At 38.3% G+C, this 10,064-nt stretch overlaps 3 protein-coding genes across 4 annotated transcripts in view; 1 reads left to right on the forward strand and 2 right to left on the reverse strand.

Annotated features, from left to right (window-relative positions):
• The first annotated feature begins 476 nt into the window (after nt 1-476).
• LOC104800562 (signal recognition particle 19 kDa protein) lies at nt 477-3,178 on the forward strand. Its single transcript, XM_010523401.1, has 5 exons — nt 477-604; nt 952-1,125; nt 1,214-1,313; nt 2,492-2,641; nt 2,982-3,178. The coding sequence occupies exons 2-4, from the start codon at nt 952-954 to the stop codon at nt 2,626-2,628; spliced, it is 411 nt and encodes a 136-aa protein (XP_010521703.1). The 5' UTR covers nt 477-604; the 3' UTR covers nt 2,629-2,641; nt 2,982-3,178.
• A 157-nt stretch (nt 3,179-3,335) lies between these two features.
• Nucleotides 3,336-8,028, reverse strand: LOC104800564 (aspartic proteinase-like protein 2). Its single transcript, XM_010523402.2, has 11 exons — nt 7,640-8,028; nt 6,813-6,942; nt 6,389-6,633; nt 5,830-6,057; nt 5,272-5,434; nt 5,103-5,176; nt 4,908-5,001; nt 4,404-4,470; nt 4,245-4,316; nt 3,680-3,830; nt 3,336-3,473 (listed from the first exon to the last, which is right to left on the reverse strand). The coding sequence occupies exons 1-11, from the start codon at nt 7,870-7,872 to the stop codon at nt 3,365-3,367; spliced, it is 1,566 nt and encodes a 521-aa protein (XP_010521704.1). The 5' UTR covers nt 7,873-8,028; the 3' UTR covers nt 3,336-3,364.
• A 198-nt stretch (nt 8,029-8,226) lies between these two features.
• The window catches only part of LOC104800565, a 2,989-nt gene continuing 1,151 nt past the window's right edge, over nt 8,227-10,064 (reverse strand). Inside the window, exons 5-9 of one of the 2 annotated variants that reach the window (XM_010523404.2) lie at nt 9,901-10,061; nt 9,570-9,641; nt 9,277-9,452; nt 9,054-9,174; nt 8,227-8,658 (exon numbers count right to left, since the gene is read on the reverse strand). In XM_010523404.2, coding sequence (XP_010521706.1) covers nt 9,057-9,174; nt 9,277-9,452; nt 9,570-9,641; nt 9,901-10,061 — 527 coding nt within the window. In that variant the 3' untranslated portion in view covers nt 8,227-8,658; nt 9,054-9,056. Of the gene's footprint in view, nt 8,659-9,053; nt 9,175-9,276; nt 9,453-9,569; nt 9,642-9,900 lie in introns of both variants that reach the window. The other variant, XM_010523403.2, reaches the window with a different exon arrangement.

Consider the following 10,064-nt stretch of genomic DNA (forward strand, 5'->3'; position numbering starts at 1 on the left):
AGAATAGGAAAGTAAATGTATTTTTGATATAATGCGTGGTTAAAGTATGTTTTTCCTTTTTTATGGTGTACTTCTGTTAGTCTTAGGTTTCGTTTGCATTTAAGATTCGGTTTTTCCTATACGAAACCGAAGAGCTATTAATTTGGTTCGTTTTTATTCGGTTTCAGTTTTTCATAAAAAAAAATATTCCAACAATGAATTCGCAAGTTTTCAATAAAAAAAACATAAATTTGGTCACTTGTCACTTTGGTTTTGTCTTTTAAATGGATTTGTTTTTTTTTTTGTTTTTTTTTCTGCATATTCTTTTTTAACTCGATCCTTGTGTTTAAAATTAAATCGACAAAATTAGGGTCTCTTGTTTTTTTAATTATACCGGGTTAGCGAATTCGGAATTAAACCGGCTTGAACAGAACCGGTTACAGCAAACTTAAAATGTTTCGGTTTAATCCGAATCCCTAAATTCCTCTCTCCTCGAGAAGTCTTTTTTCTGTGATTTGGCGAAGTTATACAGAACTCGCCAGATTGATCGGATTTACTTCTCCAAATCAAACGCTAGCGTCTAAATTGTCCTTCGAGATCCACATCTTATCTGCTCTGTTTCGAGGTGATGTTATTGTTGTTTTCGTTAACCTAATCGAACAATTCCGGTGATCTCTTCTTTGTAATTTCTATCTCTGGTGCTTCTACTCGTTTTTCGCCTAGATGTTCCCAAATTGTGAATGTATTCATGAGATTTTTTTATATGGATGAATTCTAGATGGTTTGTTTCTGGATTCTATAGTGTTTTGTTCGGATTTCTGTGAGGTTGAATTGGTTGGAGGTTGTCTGTGAGACAATTAAGCAGTTCTGAGACAATGAATCCATTCTTTTTCTTTTGAATAAGAGCAATACTAAAGATTCGGGATTATATTGTGATTTTTGTTTATTTTTCCTGGGGGTTGTGACATGTAGATGGATCCCGGAATGCCCATTAAGAAATGGGTAATACTGTACCCAGTTTATATCAATTCGAAGAAGACGGTGGCTGAGGGGAGGAGGATCAGCTTGGGTAAAGCCTGTGAGAACCCTACATGCCTCGAGATCAGCGATTGCTGCAACCATTTGAAAATCCCTTCCGCAATTGAGGTTCTTCCATTGCTTATTTTCATCTGAACTGCTATGCCCTTTTGTAGCACATTGTGGAGTGATTTGAGAGATTTTTTTTTGCCTCCAGCTTGACAAGGCGTATCCCCGTGATTTCATGCAACGAGGGAGAGTGAGAGTTCAGTTGAAAAGGGAAGATGGCACTCTGTGTAATCCAGCCATTACTTCGAGTAAGGACGCCACCATCTTCTTGTGATGCGCATGCGTATTAGTTTCTGTGCTTCTCTTCTTAGCTTTGCGCTACAGCTTTGGTGCATTTTCTGTTTTATGTTTCCTTCGCATTGCCGACCCTAGCAATCCACTAAATGAACTTGATACTTTGTTTGCCTGATTGTATTGGAACTGATGAACATAAATATCAGTTCTATTCCATGTGTTTATTATCTCTTTTTGATTAGTGAGTGTTTTAGCTTTCTTGTGTCAATCAATTTACATGTGATCCAAACCACAATCGTAAGCTCTATCCTTTTTTGGTGTGTGTCTAATTTGGCTTTATTGGGTTGATTGATCAATCTGTGCTAGCAAGTTTGTGTGCCTGATGGAATATAATAGTATGCCATCGTTTGTTCAGAAAACATTCGAGATCTGTCTTTTCCCTGATGTCTTGTATTTGAGAACCATTGTCATCCCTTCTCGCAACTCATAATTTCTCGTGACTTTTTCTGGAGTTTTGTCCATGTGAGTCAAAACAAAATTTGGATATTGAATGTTGCATCTGGTGAAACATTTACCATTTTGTTTTTTTCTTTTGTAAATCTCATGTCGTCATAGTACGGACCCTTCATAGGTCATAAAATTGTTCATAGACTCAGAGACAGGGCAAGACTGATACACAGGTCATCATATGCAGAAATAATCTAATATCATATCTCTTATCCTTGTGTATGCTGCATGATGGTTCATGCTTTGATATCTCTAAGTTCTTAGGTGATTGTGCTTACTTGTGTTTTAATGCAGGATCCTATTTTGTGGATTGAGCTATATGTAATATATGTGTTGATTGCAAGATTTCTCTCATTTCATTAATGCTTGTTATTACTTGGAAATTTGGTGAAATGGGATTTCAAGTTGTGCCTGAGTGAAGAACGTATAACATCTTTATCTTGTGTATGCTGCATGATATTTTGAATGATATATACATATAGCTTGATATGGAGTCGAGTGAATTTTCCAAATTTCTTGTAGTTCTCAGAATGTATTGATCTAGACATGTTGCATCTATGTTGCCAGTCCCTGAAGGCTGGAATGAACTGTATGATATCCATGAATATCTTTGTGTGTTGATTGACGGCTCGTTTGCACAAATTTCTGAGTTTTCACCGAGTTGCTTACTTTCGTGTGTTTGCAGGGAAGCAACTGATGCAGCAAATCGCGGAGTTGGTACCGAGACATCATGGAAGAGTAAAGAAACAGGAAGCACAGTCGAGTTCTTCCAATGCTGGAACATCTTCAAAGTCTGGCAAAGGCGGCAAAAAGAAGAGATAAAGACGGGTCTCTTTCAACCAGCCTGCGCGTTTTCAGCCGCGATTGTGTGTATTAAAAAAAGTGCCAACTTTTGTCTGTGTTCTTGGGGTTTGAATGAGGTGATTGAAACTAGATATCGAATTGATAAGCAAGTTTCAACGTTGTAGAAGCGGAAAACAGTTTTAGTTTCATTCGGAGTATGATTCCGTAAACCAACGAGAGTTTATCGGTGTTTATTTTTTTACTTGTGATATATTTGCAATGACATATGTAAATCTTAGTTGCCATCTTCTTGGGCAGATGAGCATGGATGGCTCAGATGAGGAGGAAGAGACTCCTAAAAAGGTACTCGCTCTTGAAGAAGCACTGCTTGGTCCCTTTCCTTAGAGAGAAAAACAATGTTGGCCTTTTCCCTTTTTACTAGGATTCTATGGACTTTGCGAACTGGGAAGAGAGAAGAGCAGAGTCCATAGAGTTTTATCATTGAGTTTACTTTTGGGAACTTGCACTTGGATTATGATGAATGGTGGGTGAACACAGTAAATGTAATGAGGTTTCTTTTTTGACTTTTTTTTTTCCTTACAAAATTTAGAAAATATTTTTGCATATTGAGTGGATCCTTTTATAAACATTAGTCTCATAAAAACAATTGTGTCTATAAGAATGAAAATCTCTGGATACGTTACCATCACCAAAAAAGATCCAACAAATTTCATGAACAGGGATGGATGGATGGATGGATGGAAGGCCATGGAGCTTAAACCTTGGCTGTTTCACTTCTGTCAGGAGAACAAAATGGGCTACCACTGGCAAAGGAATTCCCATCTACGACAATAGGAAGATGCTTATCGGGCTTAAGCAGTTTTCTGCGAGATCCATAAATCAACTCAAAAGGCAATTGAAGTATGAATCATTAGTAGTCTACATCTGTTTAGGAGTCAAATACATAGATACTCACATACTCCTAATATTTTTCTGACCTAATAATCGTTCTCCCTGGACCATAATATATATAGGCACATACACACGCTACAAAGTGCTACAAAAACTGAAAAGTCCAAGAGAGCAATACATTATCACATGGAAAAGCAAAGCTAGCAGAGTTGTTGCTAGGACTTGTTGTCCACCACAAGTCTCGGAACTGTTCTCTCCCCATTCCCTCGAGTTCATAATTCCGTTGCTTCGGCCTCCTCTTGCCGCTGAAACATTCACGCCTAACGAGCCTGCAATTTTCCATCCGAGGTTCAACTCTCCTGCTGATATATATAGAATATCATTGCCCGCACTTGCCCCTTTCGCCTTTTCCTTGGTTATAATCCAAACTAGATTTGCTCCTTTTCTTTTTCCATTTTTCTACTCGCATTTCTAACCAACTGGTCCATCAAACCCCACAATAGCAAACACCGAAGGTCTGTTTGTTCGTCCTAGAAGATAAGATATGTCGATATACTATCCAGCTATTTGATACGATTCTATCATATTTTACACCATGTATAGAACAACATTTTTCTATCATCTTAGATATAAGTAAAGATTACATGTACCACGGATATAGATTACGGCTAAAATATTCAAAGCAGTTTGAGAACTGGATTCCAATAGTTTTAACCCAAAAACTGTAAAAATCAAACACTCACAGTCGTAGTCTGCCCATCCAATTCGCTGATGAACAAGGTCGTAGATAACGACTCTGTCTTTAAGAACCAGGTCTGCAACACAATCCAGCACAAAGAAAAGCAGTTAAAATCACACCATCTCGATTGATTCGATGGAAGGACGGTTATTCGATTCAGTACCCCCTAGAATTGTTATTCGATGTCCCGGCATTTTGAGGAAACCAATGCACCATACTGGACTGACTCCCTGAGGAGAAAAGTACAAACAGATATAAAAGGTTTTTAATTTGACCTTACTACGCAGAGAATAATGGAATACAAAGCTTATAAGAGAAACAATCATGAAAACATATGTAGTATTGTTACAATAATTATGAGAGAATAACAATGTTGCATAAGAATCATATAATTTCAATTGCAACTGTGAGTGAGCATTTACAAAATCACTTGTATGGTTCCCATTTCAGGCAAACGTCTACAAACATCCAGTCCAAGGTAATGCAGACAACCGCATTTCTCATTTGACCTCTTTTCTGGTTTTAGTTTGATTCAGATACACTATGTATTACGTAGGGCAGTTAATAACTATTTCTTGATAATCTGTAAAACACAAATGCTTGTGACAAAGAGGATAGGTCATAACAATTTTTTAAATACAAAACTGGCAAATATGAATTTTCTTACATTGGAGACGTACTGAAGGTAATCCCCAGGTTTTAAGACCATGAGTGCACCACCAGCGAAATTCAAGGTAACTTGAGGGAAAACATCCACAGCACTGTCACAGGAAATCAAATCTTTTGACACTAAACACCAGGAACATGAAATTTTAGAGTGTATATATGCATGTGTCTGCAAGTATAGATAGAGCAACTGAACCTGGACCCGATATCGTAACATTGGTGACTATCGTGGATAATAGAACGAGCATTTTGTGAAACAGAGTTGGTAATCTGCATGTTGAAGAAATATGTGTTTTCTTTGCTATAAGGTGAATAAGATCAGGTTAACCAGCCACAAAACTAGAAAGAGGAAGAAAAGGACTTACAGCTTGCAGAAACGGATCATACGCTTCTTCAGGAAGATAAGCAAGCGTTGTTCCTGTATCAATTATTGTTCCTTCACTGGTGGCTAGCGCAAAAACAGATGGATCAATCGGTAATACCTGACCATTCACAGAAATGGTCTGCAGGTCCACATTGTAATGAGGCCTGAAAATTTTTCAGCATATTCTGATACATTAATTTGATATAAGTATTTTAACTTTCTTTTGTCAAGCTAAAGGAGCACCATTATGTTTTACTGAAACGTCTGGATATCTTGATATGGTTCCCACACAAGAATAGGATGGGAAAAGACAAAGAAACCTATGATTTATCATGAATCCAACACTTCTATCTTGCCACTTAGATCCTGGAATTTATACTCTTAGAAAACTCATAGTGGACAGCTTCCACCACAACGTGGAAGGCTGTTTCATTGTGACTGGTAGTACCTTCAAATTTTATTTAATTGATGTTTCTATTTTCACCATATAACAGATTTTGGATTTTCTATTTCTCAGTAAATAATGGGAGATGAGCAAATTGAAGGGTTGAGATCATACTGTGATGGAACAAGAGGAGTATAAACGGTATCCGGTCGCTCAATCTGGCCTAGAACCATTATACCTCCACCGCTTCTATCACCCTTCAGACAGTGGGAGAATACTTGGGGTGCAAGTCCCTGTGAAGAAAGCTGTGAAACTATTGATAAGCGCCCCCTGCCTAACCCAAATATACCATCCACTGCTTTGTCAGGCTTCTGCAAACCCCCAGTCTGCAAGTTGCTACACCTGTTTCATCATAAATTATGAAACATATTAGGCGAGAGTTAGATTTTAAGCTCATATTCTAATCCCATACATTTTATGACGAAGAAAACTTCATGATAATGTTATGATAAAATGAGCAGCTAATCTCTCAATTGAACTGTTGTTGCTTGTTACAAACTCAGAAGTCCTATACCATAAGTTCACAATTACCATGTTTTGTACTTCAATACAATTAAGAGAAAAGAAGGAATTTTGTTTTCTATTCACCGAGGAATCATGATTATCATGCAAGATGGACAAAACATACCATGAAAGAAGAGAAAAAGTAGATTGATCAGTGCTGCTAGCTTACCCGAAGACAACAGGAGCTGATGAGTTTAGACTCAGCGTACTGGTGACAACCATATTAAAGGACATGAAATCTGCAACATAGTACCCAGAAGTGCCGCTTCCATCGCCATACTGAAATGTGTAGGAACAGAGATTGTTCGGAGAACAGCCAGATTCTGATTGCAGAGTCGACGAACATCTCCTGTCTGAACATGAAACCAATAAAGCTGAGGATGAGGCCCCGGGATCAAAGAAACTTAGCTGAATCTGGAAACCCAAAGACGGGATCAAAGAAAACTTAGCTTAATCTGGAAAACCAAAGAACTACAAAATAAAACCAACCCAAGTGATTGATCTTATTATAGATAAATCTCTACAAAGACACGTTCAAGAAAACTTTTGAGCAAATGGAAATGCTATCAAGGAAAGTTGGAAAGAAAATATACTTGAAGTTCACTGTTCTTGGGGCAGCCGTTACAGGAATTGCAGCTAACCCATAAAACATCACTTCCCGTGTCAATTTGCACACTGAATTCTCTTGGGGGTGTCCCTAGTTTAACCTTTGTGTAGTAGAGTCTGCAACAAAAGCATCAATAATGAAATAACAAAAGGAGAGGAGAAGAAGTAAAATCATATCAAACTTGACGAAATCTGAAACAGAAGGAAAAAGAAAAGTTACTCACAATCACACAATTCTCATCAAGTTCCGCTTACTTTTCCAAAGTTTGTGACAATAGTTCAGTTTGAGAAGAACATTGACCAATTTCCTTGAATGTCTTTTTTCATTCAAGTTCACCAGAAGAACATCGCAGATAGGTATGACTCATGAGTACATATGATATCACTGTGTTGGTTCATAATTGGCAAGTACGAGGGAACCTACTAATGAAAGACTCTACAAATGAGACAAAGATAGATTAATTAAACAGACCCTTAGCTACCCTATAGTCGGGAGAATCTTGGATACGTGCGTAACAGAGTCCGGATTCAAACAAAGTACATCAATGAAAATAAATTCTTCATTTTCTTCATATGTGATCCAAACTTGAGAAATGGATCAAGAGGGCAACTTGAATGCTGCACAATCTCGAGAATCAACACCCTATGCAGCAAGCAAAATTTCCGATCGATTCCAATTTGTCTGCATTCATATCAGAAATTCGAGTCCAGAGGCCTAGGACTAGGACCGCTATCGGAGATCGAAACTCGAAATGCAAATCGTAAAAAACTCAAATACAGCAACTAGAGTTTCGAGATGCAGAAGTTCTTTTACCCAAAGAGTTGCGGATCTCCGTCGACCGAAAAATCAACCACTCCACTTGCAGGACTCTGCAGCAACCTGCCATGGCGAGCTGCGTCACGAGCTCTGAGTTGACTCAGATCGAGCTCATGACTCGCCGGAATCAACCTCTCCAGCTTCAGAACCGCCGGAAAACCGCCAATCACTACCGTAGCATGCAACAGCACCGCTGCGAAGATAAATCCCGCCGGAGAACTCTCCGCCATTCCCCGAAATCTATCTCGGCTTATCAGCAACCTCCGTTTCTGGTTCTGCAGCTTTAGAGAGCTGTGAAAATATTCGCCTGTAGCTTCCTTTCTGATATATCGTGATAGAAGAAAGCTTTTACGTCGTTTTATTTATAACTTTTTAAATCTTAAAATAAAAAATGTGACTTGTTATTTAGTAATTAAATTAATACATTATATTACGGGTTTGTTATTTGGACCGGTTTGATTACAAGCTATCGACTCCAGAAGCCATCTAATAATACTAATAATAATAAAAAAAGATAAACCAATGTTTATCAAATTTAAAACAAAAGTTCAAAATATATAGCATGGATCTCTGGGTTTGTGAGATAATGTCCAAAAGAGGGGAGATATTATCTTATATCTTCATATAAACACCACAAGAACAGATACGTGGTTCTTCTTCAACTGAACTCTCTGTCTGCCCCATCGCATAGATTTTTTTTTTTATTACAAGTGTTCGAAGACATAAACTTGGGAGGAGAGTGGTTCTCTATTACTTGATATGCTGTCTTAAACCATCACACTAGACCAGAAGAATCCAAAAACGAGAGAGAGAGAGAGAGAGAGAGAGAGAGGAGAGCACAGGCTAGAAAATGGAGAAAACCTCTGGATGGATGGTGGGTTTGTGAGAGAGAAGGCATAAAGCACTGAATAGAGTGTGATCTCTTATTGTCCAACGTCATCCAGAGAGAGAGCAGACAGACCTTAAGAAATTCTTGAACTCTGGCGTCTATGGTGTCTCAACATCAAGAGCTTATTCTGCAGGAGACATCATTGTAGGAGGAAAAACAAAGCGTTAGATTCAGTCACTACCACTTGCATCCTTAGATGCATCAATCATTTGGATAGGCAAAATATAGATGAAAGCGGAAGGAGGAAGTTGCTTCGTTCCCGATGGATCCGAAGTAAATGCTGACAAAAGAATCTTGATTTTAAACCCTAAACCTCCTCCAACTCCTAAGATCCCTAAAGACTTAAAAGGTGCGAGGTTCTTTTGGCAACATTTACCGATACCAGGACAAAACTTGAAAGTTCTCCGCAAACTGTATGGATAGGTCGGTAACTTGCACAATAAAAGGTGGAAGGGTTCTTTTGGAAAACACTCCTACTTAGAAAGGTAAAGTTTGAGGCAAGAGATCAGTTTCATTGATTACCTCTCACTGAGCTTCCAGAAGAAGTGACGTGCAAGAGAGAAGAGAAGATACTTCCTCCGGGGTCGGTTTTCCGACACCTTGCCATCTTATTCTCCCACATTTGTCAAGTAAGAAAACATACCTGTGCATAAACAACAGTTTGTGTAGCAAATCAGATTGGTAAAGTTAAAATGCATTCCAGTACTACTCTTAAAAACTGATGAAGTGGAGATTTTTTCTGTACCCAGTGAGAAGGTTCAGAATTCTAAGTTGTTTCCTAAAGTAATAATGGTTGCCAAATGAATAAGCATTCTGCGTCTGGAGAGCAGTGCTCTCGTTGTTCTTTGGGTTTCGCAAGACACGGAGAAGCAGATATTTGACAGGGCTCAAGCACAGCAGCCATTTGTCAATAAATGAAACCTAGGTTTGCACAATAAAGTTGATGAGAATTGGAAAAAGAGGCAACCGATCTTATATGTGTGTGTGGTAGCAATCTGACCAGAGAGTAAATTGAAAACAATGATGCAGGATCAGTACCTCATAAAAGTGAACATCTTTTGAATTGCTGAATGATTCAAGAAATGGTGTCCTCCAAGAGTCGATCATATCCTATCAAAGAAAATGAACAACCATGACACAGCAGCTAAAATTAGACAATTTCTTGTAGTTTATAGCTCGAGGAGTGAGAACACTGTAACTGTACAGATCGATATAACCTTAACAGACTATGCTCGGAGCGCCATGTGAGCAGGATATGCATAACATATTATCATGGAGTTTTGCAAATCGATTTCCAGATTAAAGGGTAAACAAGCCATTTTTTCATATCCATTCAAAACGTGATTAAGAACAGTAGAATAAGCTAAACCTTAGAGCTTGCTCGAAAAGATAGGCACACTAGTGATGCTTTAGGAACAGTTGAGCTTTCTGTTTGAACTTCATTGCTGTTTGACGTAACAGGCAACTTGAAAGTTTTGCCACTCGGGTAAGTCACTGCTAATACCGGGAATTTCATCGCTGCCACAGCAGGAA

The sequence above is a fragment of the Tarenaya hassleriana genome, unplaced genomic scaffold (genome assembly GCF_000463585.1).
Source record: "Tarenaya hassleriana unplaced genomic scaffold, ASM46358v1 Cleome7, whole genome shotgun sequence".
Lineage (NCBI taxonomy): Eukaryota > Viridiplantae > Streptophyta > Magnoliopsida > Brassicales > Cleomaceae > Tarenaya > Tarenaya hassleriana.

What these genes read in the sequence shown, in the direction of transcription:
- LOC104800562 (XM_010523401.1), top strand. Translation starts at nt 952, where the DNA reads ATGGATCCCGGAATGCCCATTAAGAAATGGGTAATACTGTACCCAGTT. An exon ending in AAATCCCTTCCGCAATTGAG is followed by an intron (nt 1,126 to 1,213) that starts GTTCTTCCATTG and finishes TTTTGCCTCCAG; the next exon opens with CTTGACAAGGCGTATCCCCG. An exon ending in TAATCCAGCCATTACTTCGA is followed by an intron (nt 1,314 to 2,491) that starts GTAAGGACGCCA and finishes GTGTGTTTGCAG; the next exon opens with GGAAGCAACTGATGCAGCAA.
- LOC104800564 (XM_010523402.2), bottom strand. Translation starts at nt 7,872, where the DNA reads ATGGCGGAGAGTTCTCCGGCGGGATTTATCTTCGCAGCGGTGCTGTTG. An exon ending in ATGATCCGTTTCTGCAAGCT is followed by an intron (nt 5,177 to 5,271) that starts GTAAGTCCTTTT and finishes TTCAACATGCAG; the next exon opens with ATTACCAACTCTGTTTCACA. An exon ending in ACCTTCAGTACGTCTCCAAT is followed by an intron (nt 4,471 to 4,907) that starts GTAAGAAAATTC and finishes TTTTCTCCTCAG; the next exon opens with GGAGTCAGTCCAGTATGGTG.